The sequence below is a fragment of the Numida meleagris genome, chromosome 22 (genome assembly GCF_002078875.1).
Source record: "Numida meleagris isolate 19003 breed g44 Domestic line chromosome 22, NumMel1.0, whole genome shotgun sequence".
Lineage (NCBI taxonomy): Eukaryota > Metazoa > Chordata > Aves > Galliformes > Numididae > Numida > Numida meleagris.
In genome coordinates this window covers 5,465,547-5,484,431 of record NC_034430.1, presented here as the reverse complement: position 1 = coordinate 5,484,431, position 18,885 = coordinate 5,465,547, and the positions used below count along the sequence as shown (strand labels likewise).

The 18,885-nt window shown below is 55.8% G+C and overlaps 1 protein-coding gene across 4 annotated transcripts; it reads left to right on the top strand.

Annotated features, from left to right (window-relative positions):
• Nucleotides 1-13,483, top strand: FNDC5 (fibronectin type III domain containing 5). 4 transcript variants are annotated; one of them, XM_021375451.1, is made up of 5 exons: nt 1-68; nt 6,401-6,516; nt 6,803-7,001; nt 8,294-8,386; nt 10,971-13,483. In XM_021375451.1, the coding sequence occupies exons 3-5, from the start codon at nt 6,818-6,820 to the stop codon at nt 11,240-11,242; spliced, it is 549 nt and encodes a 182-aa protein (XP_021231126.1). In that variant the 5' UTR covers nt 1-68; nt 6,401-6,516; nt 6,803-6,817; the 3' UTR covers nt 11,243-13,483. The 4 variants fall into 4 exon arrangements, with proteins under 4 accessions (XP_021231126.1, XP_021231123.1, XP_021231124.1 ...); XM_021375449.1 differs by lacking the exon at nt 1-68 and having other exon boundaries at nt 5,764-6,516; nt 10,971-11,104; nt 11,832-13,483; XM_021375450.1 differs by lacking the exon at nt 1-68 and adding an exon at nt 6,213-6,303.

The following is an 18,885-nucleotide window of genomic DNA, read 5'->3' as shown; positions in this document are numbered from 1 at the left end:
CCTGGGCTGCACCGGCGCCGCGCTCCTGCTCTGCTTCAGCTACGCCGGTCTGCGCCCGGTGGAGGCAGGTAAGGGCCGCCGGGAGCCGGCGAGTGCCGGGGGGCAGCGCGGTCGCGGGGGGAGTCGGGCACCGGGACGGCGCCGGTAACCGGGTGCGGAGCGGCCCTGCGGCTGCGGCGCACGGCGAAGGGCGGGAGCGGAGCGGGGGGCAGAGCGGCGGCGCCGTGCCCACGCGTGTCGGCGCCGAGAGCCCCTCTGAGCTGTCCCGTGGGACACGGAGCGTCCCGGCTGCGTGACGCTTCCAGGCGGTTGGGTCCTCCAAGGGGGATCTCTGGGGAGGATGAAGGTCCCCGGGAGCTTGTCCTATTTCTGACACAAGCAGGAAACGCTCGGGTCCCTGCTCCAGCCAAGCTGTGCCTTCACCTGAGCGCCCACACAGGTGCCACATCTCAGCAGCGCTGCTGGGAGCTGCCCACGAGCCCCCAGAGCCCCGGCCCTCCCAGCTCTGTTTGCTTGGCAGCGAGGCTACGGGCTCTGGCGGAGCAGCTGCTTTGATTTGCAGAACGCCGGGATAGCTCACATTCCGGGAGGCTGTGGGTGACTGTCAGCGACACACAGCTCCGGGGGGTGGAAATTCCTGTGCTCCGCGGCTCTGGGAGCTGTGGTGTTACAGCCACCCAGGTCCCACTGTGCTGGGGCTGCGGGATCCCCCCCGACGCCGTTGGGTTTGACACACACGTCCTCGTCCAGACGCCGGCACGCTGCAGGGACAGGCATGGGGAGATGAAGGAAACACTCCTAAAAGGAGTGAGTGATGGGGAAAAGAGCACATCTGCCATTGGAACAGCCTTCCTGATTTCCTGCAAACTGGGACACTTCCCTGCTCTTCCTTATCCTTGAATCACCTCAGCCAGTGACGGAGAGTAAACACGGAGCCGTGTCCCTGCCCATCGCAGCGGCCGTGGCCATTGGGTCCCTGCGAGGTTTTGGGCGCCACAGCCCCGCTGGTGGCTGCAGTGCGCGGTGGGGATGCGGCCCCCAATGGTTCCGGGTGCGTGAAGCTGTGTGACCTTGGGGCTGCCCCCCCAGCTCTGTAGGGGCCGTGAGCTGGGGGTGCAGGGAGGGAAAAGGGGGACGTGGGCACGGTGCGGTCATCCCAAGGTCACACAGAGGTGGTGGCAGTGTCCCCATCAGCCCTGTGGCCCCGGCACCACCTGAGCATGTGGCCACGAGGCCACTGATGTGAGCGAGCCAGGAGGCATCGGGGAGACTCATGGAGGGGCAGTCAGCGCCAGCGGGGCTCAGCTCTCCTCCCTTGCACCCCAGAGCTCCCGCAGGCAGCTGTTGGAGAACGCACCATTAAGGCCTAAAGCTGCCATCCCTGCCATGACCCAGGGGAAGTGGTGCAAATTCCCCTTCTGGCACCGCAGGGCTGGCAGAAGGCCGAGCTCAGAGCTCAAGGCCGAGGCAGCGGGGCTGTGCAAATGGGAGCTGTGGGGCTGCTGCTGGAGAAGCAGCGGGGGAATGCTGCACAGCAGTGGGGAGAGGGCTCAAAATAGTCCTCAGCCCGGCAGCTTTGCGGGGCAAACAGCATCCACATAGAGCAGCTCAGGTCAGAGTGATTTCTGTGGGGTGAGGGGAAAGGTACCACCAACCAGACTGGGTGAGGCTTCAGCCTCAGTGCAGCTCCAGCCCGAGGCCCCACGGTGCAGCCAGGCCACGTGCAGGACTGACAGTGGCACCTCCGCACAGCAGCGGTCCCAGCAGCTCTTTGCAGACCCCAGCCCAGCCCACGCCAGCCCCTTCCCAGCTCCTGAGGGCCACAGAGGTTCCTGGCCAGCTGACGAGTGGTGTAAGCACCGTATTGATTTCTGCTTTCAGCGTAGGAGAGATTTAATTGCAACGTGGAGGTTGCTGACCCCGGTGTCAGACTCCCAGCAGGGACATTGCTGTGCTGTCTTGTTCCGAGTGCCATCTCCTGCCGGGAACATGCATGGGGAAGATGGAGAGGGCTCCTGCAGAGCGCTGAGCTCACACATGCACCGTGCACAGCACCACGGCAGGACTCAGGAGCAGCCTTCATGGAGCTGTGCCCCTGTGCTGGTGCGGAGCGCAGCCTCACCCATTTGGCATTTATTGTTAAACAAACCCCTCCTGTTTTATAAAGTACCCAGAGGCCAAATTAAGAACTGACTCAAGCATAATTCAGTTAAAAGCATAAATGCATGGAACACCAAAGCACACAGATCTTTATGTGTGCAGTAAAAACCCAAATGTTGGGTACGGGAGCATGCAGAGCTCAGGGTACGAAGCTCGGGGTGCTCAGCCCCCCCGCTGCCAGCACCACCCCGATGTCACACGGCTGCACAGAGCTGCCACACTGTGGTACCAGCGCTGCTGGGATGTTCAGTTCCCGGATAAAACGCACCACAATGACCCAGCACTGAGATGGGATGCAGTCAGAGGTTGGGCAGCACTGACATTCCTCAGGGCAGCGATGGCCACGAGGCCGATGTGCCCCATTCCTCCCACCCAGAGCAATGCCCAAGGCTGGGCACAGCGAGCATCACCACGCTTGGGGAATCAGGCACAGAGCTGGGGCTGCCTGCTAACACGCTGTCTGCACGAGGAGCGGGCGAGCAGCAGGAAATAATCCCCAATGTCCCAAAAGGAGGCAACAGGGGCTGCTCTTTGTCCTCTCTGAGGCTGCAGCACTCCCACACAGCCCCGCTCACCGGGCACAGGGCTGTGCTGTGCCCCACTCCCTCCCACTGCCCCGCGGGCTCTCCTCATTAAAGCACTCAGGGAAGCTGAACGGCGCGCCAGCCTGCCTACATACCCCATAAAGCTGACAAGCAATTACATCCAGTGAAGGGAGCCATGCTGGGAAAGCAGAGAAAGGCTCTGAAAGCTGCAAAAGCAGGGCTTTGTGCTTGCACTCTGTGCGCGGGCAGTGGTGCTTTGCAGAGCATCACATCAGACCGTAGCGATGCTCCTTCCCCTCGCAGGTTGCCTCCCTCCATCCCTGTGTCTGCAGGAGAGGTCACGGTGCAGGAGCACAGAGCGGCCAGGGTCAGATGCTCCATGCTCCGATGGCCACACTGTGTCCCGGGGCTGATGCAGTCCCTCCTTTGCACAACAGCAAAGGAGCTGCATGGGGAATGGGGGCTCAGTAAATGAACAAACACCGTGCCCATCACCTTAGCCCTGCCCTCATAGGAAGATTTCTACTCCAGGCACTTCCATGCAGCTGGAGTGCCCCAAGCTCAGAAGCAGCAGATGTGGCAGCAGTGGGATGGGGACAGATGTGTCCCATGCTGCAGCTCTGCGTCAGTCACCACGAGGGCAGCTGTTCCTTGCACACACGGGTGGTTTCCTGTTCCCTGTCTTGCACCAGCAGTGAAAAGCCAGGGAGGAATCAGCCCAAAGCTCTGAAGTAGTTGTGTTGGGCTTTTTTTTTCCTCTCTCCCAAATAAGTCCATTAACGATCAGCAGAGCATTTAATGAGGGGCCAGGAGTTCCCAGCACTAAGAAGGGATTAAGGGTAATCTTCGCCACTCACAGCTCCTCACCGCGCAGAGCGGTCCCGACCCACTCTTGCCAGAAAGCCCCACAGGGGGTCCCTGTGGAAGGGAAATAAGGCACAGCCGAAGCATGATCGGCTGTAAAACAGCCATTTCTTGCTAAAAACCACCACATTTTCATCTCAGTTAGTCAGGGCCCCATCACAACAGAGGGATGCTGACATCTGAGAGCATCTCCTCAGCTGAGCACGCAGCTCCAGCTCCAAACCAGCCAAGCTCTGCCTGTTTGCAACGTGTGATTTGCTCCAGAAGGCGCTGCAGCCCCCGAGCCAGGGTGAAGCTAAACTGCTAAACAAGAAATCTTGCACCATATGGGTTCCGTACGGACCAGGCAGGGGAGGGGCTCTCAGTAGGATAGAAAGGTTTGATGCATAGCGTGCTCCCTGCCAGCAGGAAAGGAATCGCCCTCGGGGCCGCCCACCCCACTCCCCCAGCGCAGCAGCAGCTTCCAGGAGTTGCAAAGAGGTGGAAAGGAACCAACCCTTTGGATTTGGCAGCCCCCGGCCCTGCTGGCGGCGCTGACCCCCTGCACCCAGCGGGGAAGCAGAAATCACCGCGCCCAGCTCCGCGGGCACGGCCGGAGCCACGGCTGGCAGAGCACCTCGGAGCAGGGATCGGATCTTGGAAAGTCGTGATCTCATCGCGCACCTCCTGGGAGCGGGGAGAAGAGCATCCTCACGGATTAAAATTTTGGCTGCCAACTATTCATTCAGCTCTGGGAGCGGGGAACTCATTTTCCTGGCTTTGTACTTCTGTCAAACGCTGTGCTGCATTCTCTTCTCACGTCGCTGCTGTACTGATTTGACAACGCTGATTTACGTGTAGCTGCTCCTGCTCTGTAGTAGTGAAGGAGAGATGCTCAGATCTGGATATTACTCCGTTATCTCCCACCTTTAGCTGCTGTCTCACCCCATACAGAGGTGGTTTCTCTCCTCCCCACGTCCCATCCTGCTCCGCAGGTTCCAGGCACCGGCTGCAGCTCTGCCAAGTGCTTTCCACCTCCCCGAGGCTGCCTGCTCCTCTTTCACCTCTGCTGCACGCTCCCACCCCCCCACGCTCTACAGCAGCAGGACAGGAACTTCGGGGTTTTTTGTGCTGTGCCCCCCTCAAGGTCACACATCTCAGCGGGGACACAGCGGTGCGCTGTGCATTCCCTTTTCTCTGTGTGAAGCTTGTTCTGCTCTCTGTTTCCCATGAGGTTCATTCTTCTCTGTTCAAAGCCCTCCGCAACCCACGCTGGGTAGCTCCTAAAAATACCCGGGCAGAGCGACCACGCTGGGATGTAGCAGCACAGCTGCACTGGGAGTGGGGCAAGGTGCTCGGCTGCAGCCCCACCGCTTTGTCTGCCACCTCCCAGCCCCACCGCGCCCCCCATGTGTTCTAGCACATTCACCAGCCGTGACTCATAGACTTTCCCGCCCGCATTCCTCCTGCTGGCTGTCCCTTACTAAAATTAGACCCCCCTCTGGTCAGCACGTGGGGATGGGGACGGTGAGGAGCTGCCCTGGGATGGGAGCAGCATTGGGGTGAGTGATCCATGGGGCCTCAGTGCGTGCCAGGTGCAGCAGGTGCTGTTTGCAGAGAGAAGGAGGCAATACATTGTCATTGCTCTGCTAAGAGGAGAGCAGCGCCGACCTTCACTGCGGAGGAGTCCTGTGCTCCCGTTATTCTCTCTCACTCGCCAGGGGTGAGGTCAGTTGTCAGCAGGTGCTGACACACGGCTGGGGTATTTTCAGCCATATCCAGGCATCCGGGGCTGACTATAAACCCAACAAGTGTCACTGGAGACGTGCACACGTGCATCCTTCTTTTGGCGTTGACCTCAGCCCCAGAAGGGCAGTGCTGTGCAGTGGTTCAAAAGCAAGAGGAGTGTTACTCTTTGATGCAAGAAGATATGCCCCATTCTCACCACACCGACCTCCCGGCGCCGTGAGCAATCCGGTTGGCATCTCCCACCTTGGGATTGGGGCTGTGGCCCTTGCACAACACAGGGGTCCATTGCGGTCCTGGTAGCAGCGAGCGGATGGTGGTGAAAGTCCTCCAACCATCAGAGAGAGTCCACCAGCTGTGTGCAAAATACAAGGATGTGCATAAAAAAAAGTCTGGCAAACTTGCAGGGAAAAGCAAAAGGAGCACTCCTATTTACTACCGCTGAATTTGAAACCTCCAGAGTGCTCATTCCGCTTTCAGAGCTCCCCGACAGATCCTGCATTTCCCCGCAGCTGTTGCTGTCAGGCTGTAATAGGACGCACCAGAGAAAACCCAGCACGTGGCTGGGAGCGAGGAGATGTGCGAGCTCATCAGTGCTCAGACATCAAATTGTTTCGGGGTGTGTGTGCATGCAGACATTCCACGTGCCCAGTGCAACTCACCCTCAGCAGAGCGCTCCAGAACCTCACTGGTATCACGATGTGGATCTGCCATTTCCAGGCCCCACGCTCAGTGCTGGCAGCAGGAAGGCCGTTTGCAGCTCGGCTTCTCACGCCTCAGAGCGTGGCCAGGCCTCGCGTTTCCTTCTGCTCCCCCCACTGTGACAACTGAGGCACGGACTCCGTTGCTGGTGCAGGACGAAGACCGATATTGGACGTGCTCACAACCTTTCATACCCACGCAGCAACCCCTTGGCCACGTGCCCGAGCCAGGCGCTTCGTGCGTGTTTATGCCTGGCTCAAGGAGCTGCCGAGCTTGTTTACTCATCCCAGGTCTTCTGCTCATCAAAGTGAGAATGTCGTTGTTTTCCCACACCCTGCATCCCCCCCCTCCCTGCCCTCGCTCCGTCTCCTGCCCACAGCCTGGCTTTGTCTCCCTCCTTGCAGACAGCCCATCGGCTCCGGTCAATGTCACAGTCAAACACCTGAAAGCCAACTCAGCCGTAGTGACCTGGGACGTTCTGGAGGATGAAGTGGTCATCGGATTTGCGATTTCCCAGCAGGTACGATGCCTACGGTTCCCCAGTTTTGGTCACGTTCATCTTCACCCCAGGTCCCCTCAGTTTCCCAGCTCTCTCGCTGCAGCGTGAGCCCATTCCTTCTCGTCCTGTCCCATGGTCTGCGTGGGGAACTCGCTTCCCATCCTCCTTGCAGCAGTGCTCGGTGTGCCGCTCGCTGCAGAGGTCTCCGTGCCCATGGCGGACAGGGCAGGAAGCAGTGGTTTTAGACACCAGCAGCGCACGCAGGAGCTCCCTCCACCACTCTGTGCTCTCCTCTCTCGGCTTCCAGAAGAAGGACGTGCGGATGCTGCGCTTCATCCAGGAGGTGAACACCACCACCCGCTCCTGTGCCCTCTGGGACCTAGAGGAGGACACTGAGTACATTGTGCATGTCCAGGCCATCAGCATCCAAGGCCAGAGCCCTGCCAGTGAGCCAGTCCTCTTCAAGACCCCCAGGGAAGCTGAGAAACTGGCTTCTAAAAATAAAGGCAAGTGTGGGTGAGTTCCTATGCAGCCCCTGGACAGCGCAGGGCTCTGCAGGGAGGAAAGAAGAACCCCATGCAATGAGGATAGCTGGGTTAGTGGCACACAGGGCTGAGGGCCCTCTGACAGCCCTGCATGGACACGTGGGATGCTTTGAGCATTCCCAGCAGTCAATGAGATGCTGAGGTTGAGCTGCTGTCAGGGCTGAGCCCAGCATAAATGTACTTCTGCATGAGCATCTCTGACACAGTTACACCCCAGCACTGAAAGCGACCACATCTAAGACAAAGATGAGGTTCCTTTGCTCCAGCAAAATAGCACCAAGAGGTCAGCAGCCACTGCTGCCAAAGGCTGGCTGTGCACTTCTCCTGTTTCAGATTTAAGGGCCAAAGCAAGAAAGTTTCCAGCCTGGGAACAGAGCGCCCAGCATACTTATGGGTAGGGAATGCCACATTCCCACTTCTTACATTTCAAAAGTTTATGCCAAATCAAAGAATTGCTGAGGCTGGATGGGACCATCTGAGATCATCTGGTCCAACCTCTGCTCAGGGAGGGTCAGCCAGAGCTGGAGGCCCAGGACCATGTCCAGTTGGGTTTTGAGTACCTCCGTGGATGAGATCAGGCACTTTCTGCCCGGCAGCTCCTTCCCTCATTCCTCTTAAGCCAAACCAGATGGGGAAAGTCTGCTCTCAGGAAGAATCTCTGCTGCAGACGGGAGCTGGGGAGTGCAGGGATTGGGACTACAGGGGTTACTGCTGACCCAGGGCTCAGCCTGCTGCAGGGCTTTTGGCCATGATGCCTGGGATGCTGTGAGTTCTTGGCTCTTCCTGCCAAAATGGTTTGGTGTCTGTAAACACAGAATTACTGTTCATCCGAAAGCACTAAGAGGAGCACTGCTTCCCTCCCTGGAGGCCTAAGCTGTAATCCTTTTAGTGCCTTGAAGGCGAGGAGGTGCATTACGCCCCGCAAAAAGTCTCAGTGCGTCCCTGAATCCCACAGCTCCACTGAGAAACACTGAGCCCAGCTCCTCACGCTGAGCTGGGAGAGATCTGCTGAAGCATGCAAGGCGTTGTGACAGGCACAGACGGCTCCAACAGGGAGCAGAGCGAGCTGCCACAGAGCCAGGCAGCGCGGGTCAGCCCATCCCCATTCACTTCTCCACCCTCTCCCCATCTCCTGCAGGGACGAGCGCGGGGCAGTGGCTGCATTAATGGAATGAGCCTGGCGTGATGCTGAGCCAGTGGCCAGGGCTGAGCCAGCGGTTGGGTTTCATCATCTCTCTTTCCCCCCTGTGCAGATGAGGTGACAATGAAGGAGATGGCGAAGAAAAACCAACAGCTGCGCGCAGGGGAAATACTCATCATTGTGGTGGTGCTGTTTATGTGGGCAGGTCAGTTCCACCTCTCTGTCCAAGCACGTCGTATCCCCAGGGCCCGCTGCCCTGCCCGGCTTGTGTGCTCCCCCTGCACACCCGGAGCCAGGCAGCGCTGAAATCAGGTGAATCAGTGCTCTGTGCTGGCACGGCACCACGCAGATGATGGACTTGATGAACTAATTGTCTAATTCAGCATGGCTAATCCTGTAAGCTCCGTTTTTCCAGGAAGCACTGGTGCTAATGCCATCAGCGCTGCACCAGGACTCGAGCCCTCCAGACAGCGCGGGTCGCAGCAGTTATCTGCCTTATGATGACTCCAGCTCTCGTGCAAAACAGAAATTCCCTGATGAGTTCTGCCAAAGTTCAGACACACCAGGCACTGGGAGTCCTGCTCTCAATGCCAACTATTATATTTACACTAAAACTGACTGCAAAAGCAATTAAAAGAACAAGCAGCTTCCAACGTCCATGCAGCAATAAACCCAGACCCTCCCAAATTTCTGTACTAAAACACATAGAACAGTATTTAATGGGAAGAGAAAGAACATTGGCAGAAGCACATAAACCAAAAGGAAGGAAAGGCCTGTGCAAGCTTGGGGTGGTGGGGGGAGGAGGGTGGCCAGTGTCACTGAAAACGGTGCCCAAAAGTGCTTTGGAGCAGAGCTTCCAGCAGAGCACCAAACAGATGCACTCCTTCAATGCGGGGATCTGTCACTGTGGCTTTTTGTAGAAAGTACAAAGATACAGCACTTCCATAGAAAACAGTTTTCCAAGGAGAGTTTGGGACTGCATTTCAATAGATCTCACACCAAGTTGTGCTCAGGACAGACCTCCCTGCTATGTTTTAAAGCAGCAAGAAGGGAGAGGAAAACGCCCCGAGTCCTATCCCATCGGCTACGCGCATCAGCCCTTCGGCTCGTTCAATTTGGAAATCACATGCATGAGTTAATGGGAAAAAACAAAACAGTTTGCATGTTTGTTTTCTATTTCGAGCCGCAGCCTCCCCGGGCTGCCAGTCAGCTGCTGCTCCCACCGCAGTGTCAAACATCCATGGAGCAGCACTGCTCCTGCACGTCGCGGAGCAGAGCACCCAGGGGCTCAGGGAAATCACCAGGCTGGGAAATCAGCACTAGGGCAAATCTGTGGCCCATAAAAGACAGCTTCTGGAAAAGCCCTGAGGTGATCGTGCATTGCTGTTCACATTTCCAGGGACTGGAAGGCAATTATTGCTGGAGATGATAACCAAATTAGACCTAAACTGAGGTTACAGAAAATCTCCAGCCCGTGGTCTTTTTGGCATTTAAGTCAACTTTGATCTCTGCACATTCCAACTTAAGTGCCCTGCCAGTAAAAGCAATCATTAATAATTACAGAAAGTGACAGAAGGGCCGATTCATCTCCAGTGCAGCACAACCTAATGCTCAGGTCAGCATCTCAGCAAAGAGCTCGCTACCACCACCACTTCCAGAAGAATTACACTTCTGAAGGAAAGTGGGGGGGGTTGGGGGGCTCATCCAGGAGGTTTTGCAGCATCCCAAAGCAGAAATAGTTCTTCCCAGTTCTTAAACTGGTGCATTCCCAACCTCAGTGTCCAGCAATGCAGATGCAGACTGGGATGGTTTGTGTGCAGGGCTCTGAGCTCAGAGATGGGCCCCGGTGCTGCAGCGTTTGTGGGACTGCTCCCTCAAGCTGCCTCTCCGTGCCTCGCTTTGGCCACCAGCAATCCCAGGAGGTGCAGCTGTGCCAGGTGTCACCCGCTGTCCCGGGATCAGCCATTTGCTCACGTACATGGGGAGGAATTGGACTGCTGTGCTGATCAGCACACATGGGGCAGCTCTCAGAGCAACGCCTCGCTTCGTAAAGGAGCTGCTGCAATCTGGGGAGCGCTCCACAGACACTTTGCTGTAAGGGGAGCTAGAATACTTCTCAGCAAGGGGGAAGCAGCATCTGCCCAGGGTTACTTTACCTCCACATACAGATCAGCAGAGAAGTTATTTGCTCAAAAAACCACGTAAAAGCTTCTGAGAAAGACCTTTCCCATCTCATTACTCATCACGGCTGCCCCTGCTTTCCCCTTCCCGTTCTCTTTACGCATGTGGGAGGAAATTTCCACTGGCAGCTTTTGCTGCCGTCACTGTTACCTATCTGCAGATGTTGTCCTGCTGCTCAGGAGGCCCAGGCTGACACTGCACGCAGGCAGGTTGGGTATCTGCCTCTCATCCTTCAGCTCCAGCTCCCTCTGCTCACCCCAGAGGAAAAGTCCATAAGCCACATCTCCACCAACCAGAAATTCCAGGAGCTCCTGTGCTTGCAAAGCAAAGATCCCATCTAACCACACAGGTAGCATTACCACCACCCAGACAGAGGGTTGAAAGCACTCGTCCCAGTTAGCCTTGAGCTTCTCTCCTTCTGTCTAACTAGTTTAGCAGGGAGCTTGTGTAGGAAGCAGCCAGAGGGCTGAGGAGCTCTGTTAGAAAGGAGCAAGTGTGGATGATGCCGAGATCTTCACCAGAAGGCACAGAGCTGGCTGCAAGCACAGAGCTCTGCAGGCAGCGGGCTCAGCTCCTTTGCGCGCTCACCAACGCTTCCTCCCCACCAGGGGTGATCGCCCTGTTCTGCAGGCAGTACGACATCATCAAAGACAACGAGCCCAACAACAGCAAGGAGAAAGCCAAGAGCGCCTCAGAGAACAGCACTCCCGAGCACCAGGGCGGGGGGCTGCTCCGCAGCAAGGTGAGTGCTGGGGGGTGCAGCAGGCAGGCAGCTCCCGGCACCCTGACACAGCCCCACATCAGCTCCCCTCCTCCAGCAGCAATGCAGGAAGGAAATGCCCCTTTGCCCCAACAAGCGCCAGTGCTGCGGTGTCGTTAGCGGTCTGAGCATCCCCCGCGTGGCACTCCCACCTCGGGGTCAGCCTGCGCTTATCACTAAAAGCGATGTCGGTCCAAACTGAAGCATCCAAATATCTCCAGAAGGAAAGCATGCTAAGCAGCGCTGCAGCCCCCGAGCTGCCCACCCCCCACAGTGGTCAGGTGCAGAGCGGTGAAGGGGATAATCCCCATGCAATTAACGGGGGAGCTGACCAGCTGCAGCATGGCTGGCAAGACACATGGTGTTTAAGGTTTGCTACATTCATACTGCAAGGAGACTCCAGCTTCTAACTGATACCAATTTGTTCAGTTCATTTTACTTTCCTGTGCTTCTGTTCACCACTTGCATTCCGCCACATCCCCACTGTGCCGCATTTCCTGATTATTAGAGACAGTTCAGTAGCACACACGCTTCCAAGCAGACCATCATGAATTGGCCCAGCACCGACCCTTCTTCACAACCCACAGGGGATGGGAGTGAGAGCTTTTACACAGCAAGAGTTCACGCACATGCACAGATCTGACGCAGGTATGCTCTCCTCCCCAGTTATTTCTATGCACCTTCTCTTCCTTTGTCTCTTCTCTCCCAGTTCCCAAAAAACAAACCCTCAGTGAACATCATTGAGGCGTGACAGCAGCTGCTGATGGACTCCACTTCTCATGCTCATGTTCTGCCTCTGAGCCTCGATGACTGGGGAGGTGAAATAGCATCGGAGCGATTGGGAAGGAGACCTGGCCACCATCACTTGGTGGCACACGGCTCCTTCCTCATCTGTGCTCTGCAAACAGAACGAAAAACCCTGCAAAGAAAAGAAAATCAACCCCAAACCCAACCAAGACGGAAAAGCACCAGTGGGAGCTGCTGCCAGTGGTCCTGAATGGGACTCATGGATCGCTGCACAGGAGCAGCCTCTCACGCTCCTGCCCGCCCTCACACTCCGTCTCCTGGAACAATTTTCCCATCTTTGGAAACGTACGATGTTTCGTTGTTGCGTTGTCTCACTCTCACCCCATCTCGGCAGCATCACCGTGAGCTCCGGCACCGCTCGCCGGCACTGCCCCTGGGCCACAAGGAAGGGAGGGAGGAAGGGAGGAAGGGAACTCCCTGTGGACACAACCAGGCGCGCGCTGCCGTGCGCTCTCGGCTTGCTTTGTCCCATTGGCACTTGTTGTGTAACGTCTCACAGGTGGGGTTTGCAAGAAACAGAGGAAAGAGAAGCGCCCCAGGCTCCAGCCCCACCGCGGGAGCTCCCCTGGCTGCTTCCAGGCCGGGTTCCAGCGCTGGTGCCGCCCATCACACAGCAGTGTTCTTCATCTCAGATACCTGGGGCACAGACCGAGACGAGGGGGCACCGGAAGGCCCCGTTCAGCTTCCAGGATAAATCCATCTTGCTTGTGGTATTTTCAGCAGCCGCAGTGTGAGAAACACTCCGTCAAGATGTAGCCAGTCAGCAAAAAAAAAAAAAAAAAAAGAAAAAAAAGAAAAACAAAAAGAAAGAAAAAAAACTCACGATACCGGTCGCTATGCAAGGTCTCGGCGGCAATGGCCATTTGCTGCAGAAGGCTTCTGCCTAAGGGACCTTTTCCTGAGGGCTTCAGTTCTTAGTGGCTTCTCCTCGTGGGGTTGCAGTGCGTGGGCCTGGCTCTCCTCGGGCGTCCCGGCCGCACCGCTCTGCGATGCCAGGTTCCTGCTGCAGGCAGCCCTCCGTGAGCAGGGGTCATGGAAGGGGCCGGGTCTCCTCCTGCTGCCGGGTTCTGGATGTGCACACGCTGAGGGGATGCCTGGGAGCGCTGGTGCTCGGAGCCGGGAGGTGCGAGTGCATCGCATGGGACAGATTAACTCGTGTAGTGTGCCATGGGGTATCTGTATGTACCTACTCCACAAAACCACTCCACATGCACTAGGGGATGAGGCAAGATCCTATTTGTTCCATCAGACGGGTTGGCCTGAGGAGGGCTTTAATCTCTTTACACCACACCCGAGTTAAAGTCCCCGCAAGGAGCCGGGCTGGCGGCCACCAGCGCCTCCAGCGCAGCCCAGCCTGGAGGAGGGCACCGGGTCTGCCCACGCGCCGTGGACAAGAAGGGCTTCCCCTGCGCCAGCTCCAGGCCGACCCCTCTGGTCTCTTCCACGGATCCTTTGCCAGAACGTACTCCTCCATCACCAAGAGGGAGAGGTCAACACCTCTGATACAGACAGAGCAATAAACATTTTATAATGTACAATAAAAGATTAAAGGTGTGTCTTGTTTGAAGTCGTCACATCTCGTATTTGCCCACCTCAAGCAGAACGCACACGGGGTAGAACGCGGGGACTTCATATTTCCCAGTGACCGTGGGTTTCCTGGGTGTGGGAAACCAGAATGGCTCAGAGCTCCCTGCGGCTGTGGAACGAAGGGGAAAAAAAATACAAGGGCTGGAGACATAAATAGCGCTGCAGCCGCACCTAGAGAGAGCCTTCAGACGCGCCTGTTATCTCCCAAGAAAGAAACGCCATTTGGAATCCATAACCCTATAAAGGGAGATTTAGGACAGATGGCGCGGCATGTGCAAAACGATAAGGGAGATGCTCCCTCGTAATCCTGGAGCAGACAGCCAAGCAGGCGGCCCTCGGAGGGCTGCGGGCGAGGAAGTCAGCCTGCTAATTTGGCAGCTTCAGGGGAGGGAGGATCACGTGCTGTGGATAAACGCAGTTGTCCCCGGTAATTCTGCCCGCGTCCCGTTCTCTGCTGCTGTTTCCCAGTTACAGGTTTAAGCCATGTCTTTTCTAACAGAGATGCGCTCACTCTTTGTTTGGCGGAAATGGGGAATTAATTAAAAATTAAAGCAAGACTGTTTGCTCGGAATTAAGAATTCGCCGCATGGTGTGGCAGGAGGTAAAAGGGTTATTGCTGTGTTTCATAACTGTGGGCTTTAATGTAAAGTAATAATGCCACGATGAGAAGAGACAGGAGCGGGCTGGCAGCAGCTCAGCTCAGAGAGGGACTCAGCACTGTCACCTCCTCATGGTTCTCCTAGAGGAAATATTTCCAACAGCTGTGAATTAAAGCAATGTAGGAAGCCCACACTTCAGGAAACATCTTAGGAAAAGATGTTGCCCACTTTAAGAAAAGGGAGATCCTACTTAAGGTCCTATTTTCTGAGATGCACAGACACCAAAGTCTTCGCTGCTGTTTCCCGCAGTAACCTGGGAACTGACACTAGGGTCAGACACCACGAAGTCTCCGGGCTGTGTGACTTCAATTCCTAAATCAGTATTAGAAAAAGATACCTCGTTCCCATCAGCAGTGCCCAAAAAATAATCCCTATGCGACCCAGAGGTGTTTTACAGCCAATAAAGGGATCAAGGAGGAAAGAAATTACAGAAGCGCTCACCCTAGAGGCGACCCACGCTTCCCTACACGTGTTCCCCTGACTGCAGATTTGGGCTGGGTATTGGAGAAGGGAGGCTTCAGGGAGTGCTAGCAAGAGGAGGTGGGAGCGGGCTGGCACGGGGGATCCAGGGAGCCCTGCAGGGATGCGTTTCCCATTGAACCAGCCCTGCTGCAGGGTGCTCATCCCACGAACCAACCGAGCAGAGCCCGTGGGCACAGTGAGGAGCAAGCAGCTGAAAACAGAATGCGTTGCCAACACACGCAGTGCCTGCTTGGAGCTGAGCACCACTTGCCCGCATCCTTCCAAGCGCTGCAATATCGTGCCCACAAGCGCAGCTCAGCCCGTGCATCCCTCCCCCATGAGTTTGGGAGCAGCGAGCCGCGGTGTGGAGCAAACACTGTGCTCAGAGCACAACACTGCTCACACCTCCCAGCACAGCCAGGAACAACGCAGGCTCCACTCCCATCTAACGGGAGCATTAGCATCTTATTCACTGACACTTCAACAGCACCAGAGAGGGAAACACCTACAGGCCACAGTGTTAGTATAATCTCAGCTGGTAATGACTTTCTGGAGGAGATGTGAGCAGTGAGGAACAGATTGCTAATGCCAGTATTTGCCAAAGGCATTAAAGGTTCCACCACGCAGAAGTGCATGCCACACCGCACACCCACCGCACTGACAAAACGCGGCAATCCACGGAGCAGTCAGACAGCACTTCCAGCAAGGGCGGAGAAGGAGATTATGCCACATGTTATTCCAAATGTAATTTGCCCAGATTTGCAGAAAAACCTCCTAACCACACAGAACAAAGCCTAGCACAGCCTAACTGACCAAATCCAGCCAGCTTCCCGGCATTCGTTCAGCAGCAGTGTGATCAGCTTGCTTGTTATGCCACAATATCTTCTGTTTCCTCCGCAAATCTGTGTGGGTTCGGTCGTCTGATGACCCTACAGATTAGAGCAGCTCCCACTCATCAGCGCTCACAGCCCACACGTCTCGGGGAAAGCGAGCTGGGTTCTCTTCCAGCTCGTGCATCAGCACCAATTTTGTCTAACTACATTCCAAATGAAGAGCCTTTATTATTAGCAGCAGAGTCAGGAAAGACACAGCGTGGATTTGAGATCCCAGATGGAGCCAGCAAAGCTGGCAGCCAGGAAAGCTGCCTCTTTGCTTCCAACCTGCACATGTTGGGCATGGAGTCACCGGGTGGCCGTGGCAGCACAGCCCCATGGAGCCATTTCACACTTCCCAGCACACTGCTGTCCTTATTAACTGATAAAAAAAACACATTTAGTGCCACCAACAGCTAAATGCTACTTATTTATACCACCCAGGCCTCTTCTGCAGAGGATGCAGACAGCACAGTGCTTAACATACCCTCAAACCAGAAGTAAAATGTTTTGAGCCCCCACCACTGCTTCACATTTCAGGACACCATTTCTTCCTACTTGGTTAGAATTACCTTGCAGCACAGAAGTGAGCTGGCTGCAGGAAAACCCATGCCATGATTCAGTTCTGGACCCGTTCTCCCGCTGCTGTTGGAGCGCAATGCATTAGTGAATGATATTAAGATTTTAATTGTCAGACATTCATCACAGTGCTTACACCCAGCTTGCACAAACCAGCCGCCTCCAGGCTCACATTGCTGGATTCCACTCCTGCAAACATCATAAGCGGAGCTCTCGGCTGCACCCTGGCTGCAAACACACGGCGCGTCCCCTGTGAACACTTAACGTGCAATCCTTTTCCCTTTACAGCATCATAGCTTATATGAACCACAGCTGCAGTGTCAAAGAATGAAATCTTCCACAACAAAGCCTCTCGCCATCCTAAATCCTTTACAGAGCACAGAGCTGCTCCATGGCCGTGCTCCTTCACACGAGAACCACGGTCACAAAGAGGACAGGCGCGAGCAGGAGGACTGCTCCCGGCCGAGCCCTCGGCACGAGGATGCTGACCTCGGGCAGAGCGCAGACATCATCCCACTGCCCGGACACAGCACTGAGAAGTGTCGTTAACTCAGCATGGCTGAACTGGAGGCAGAATGCCTGCGTAAACGGAAAGCTTACACCAGCAGCACTGACTGCTGTGCATCGCGTCATAACAGCCTCAAAGAGATACCTAAAAATCAAACCAGCAAGCGCAGAGCTCCTGGATGCCCGCTGGCAGGAGCCCCCCACCCCAGTGCCCAGACCACCAGCGCCCATCGCTCAACGGCAGCGGCACAGCCCCACAGCCCCAGCACCGTGTGACAGCAGCAGCTGCGGCTGGGATCAGCCCTGCAGGCACCGCTGCACGGCGAGGGAAGGGCTGCCCTGCAGCCACACTCTGCTCCTTGCTCCTCATCCAGGCAGAGCAGCGCGTTTCTGCAGCAGTTGCTCAGCAGGAGCAGCCGGCGAGCAGACAGCTCCCAGAGCAGCACAGCAAATGGCTCACACCAACAGCTGGGGAGAGAGACCTGCCCACTTCGATGGGCGTCAGCGCTGAGAGGAGCCACGTCCTGCCTGGATCACACTGCTCCCTGCAGGTCCTGCTAGGTCACAGAGTACCAAACATCAATGGTGACTTCGAGGTTTTGGCCAAAACCATTTCCAGGAATGAAGTTTTATTTTTCATGTCAGGTATTTAGAATTTACAGCTCTTTAAAAATGAACTGAAAGCACCTCAGCAGACTAACGGGTAGAAGCGCCTCTGGACAGTGGCTGTAACAGGTACCCGGTTCCTAATGCTGCTCCTGGTCCTCACAGCCCCTCTCCAGCCAGGCAGACAGGGCAACACTTGAAGAGGACCCCCCACTTTCAGAGGCCCTTCAGTGACACCTTCCCATGCTCCAGAAGCAGCATTCACAGTTGACACTGGGTCACATACTGTTTGTTTTCTGAGGCTGAGTGCCTCCCTGCTGCAATGACCCGTCTGCATGTGTGCATAACCCAAAGGTACTGAGATACCACCCCCTGCAGCCCCAAGCACTGCGGCGGTACTGACGTGAGCGCACTGAGCAGCCCTCCATTCCAGAGAGCAGCTCTGAAGGCCCCGCACAGCGAATCAAGAGAATGCACAAACCCTAAAATCGTGTCACAAAGCAGGAAACTGCCGCAGCTTCAGCCTCGCTGCAGCGTGTGCTCTCCTGCTCACTCAGAACAGGTCCCACAGCTCAGTGAGAAGCAACCTCCTCGGAGCGCTGCCCTTGCTGAAGTAGTTCAAGGTGCTCTCCACGCAGAACACGGCGTGTCCTTGTCCCATCGAGACTCAAAGGCCCCTCCACGCTGCACTGCAGTCATGTGATGGATGAGAGTCACGGGGCCACGTAACACACCTCCCTTCCCAGGGAACAGAGCGTTCCGAGAGCAAATCCAGGTCTCCTTCATAAGCTGCACTATCGGCTTTCATTTGCCCAAGGGAACAAAACTTCCAGAGAAAATTTCTGATGTGTTCTTGAAAATTCACCTTTTCTGGGCGCATGGTTTAGGAAGAAATGAGGCTACTGAGACAGCCATCAGAAAGCAAACTCCCGTCACACAGCACCCGATGTCACACAGTGCGAGACCAGGAGAAATCACAGCTCTTCACAGACCCTTTTCCTTCCCACACAGAGGTGCCCTTTGTTCTGAGCCACAGCCAAAAGGGCACAGACACCGAGGGGCTGGGAGCTGCCATCAGGTGCAGCCTCAGGGCGTCCCTACCGCTGCCACGTGGGTCAGCACTGGAGGACAGCAGGGGAAGAACAAGTCACATCGCTTTGCTTCTTACAAAGTGTAGGGTCAGTAGGAGATGCACACACAGCTCATCAGGTCGATGCCGCCCCAGAGCTCCCAGGAGCAGAGAAATCCTGGAACAGTCTGTTCATCAAGCTCCCCTTCTCCTGACCTCCTGTTCTTCATTATCCGTACAGAATGGATCATCAAGGTCAGGATCTAGCCAGCAGTTTCACTCCTGAAAAAGAAACTGGGGCTGGATCCTCACCATGAGTTCTTTGGCGACCATCTCACCTCCTCCTCGGGTCAACCACACATTTGTTTCCCCCTCTGTTCCCTTCCTGTCACTTTAAACCTAAGGTATTTGGTTTTTTCAAAGGTGTTTGATCTTTGTGGTTACAATAAGACCAGATGGTCACCGACACCTGTGACTCTTCATGAAGTATTTCTTCCTCTTCTCCCTTTGACTCAAGAAAATAATGAATCGGGTCCATCCCAGATCGTGAGAAGTCTGACAAAATTGGGAAGCATCATAAACCTCCATCAGAGCTGGAGGTCAGACAGAGCCAGC

Bases quoted from the DNA above. Each gene is read 5' to 3' on its own strand.
- FNDC5 (XM_021375448.1), top strand. From the start codon at position 5,872: ATGTGCGAGCTCATCAGTGCTCAGACATCAAATTGTTTCGGGGTGTGT. The intron at 6,517-6,802 runs GTACGATGCCTA...CTCGGCTTCCAG, and splicing joins GATTTGCGATTTCCCAGCAG to AAGAAGGACGTGCGGATGCT. The intron at 8,387-10,970 runs GTCAGTTCCACC...CCTCCCCACCAG, and splicing joins GGTGCTGTTTATGTGGGCAG to GGGTGATCGCCCTGTTCTGC.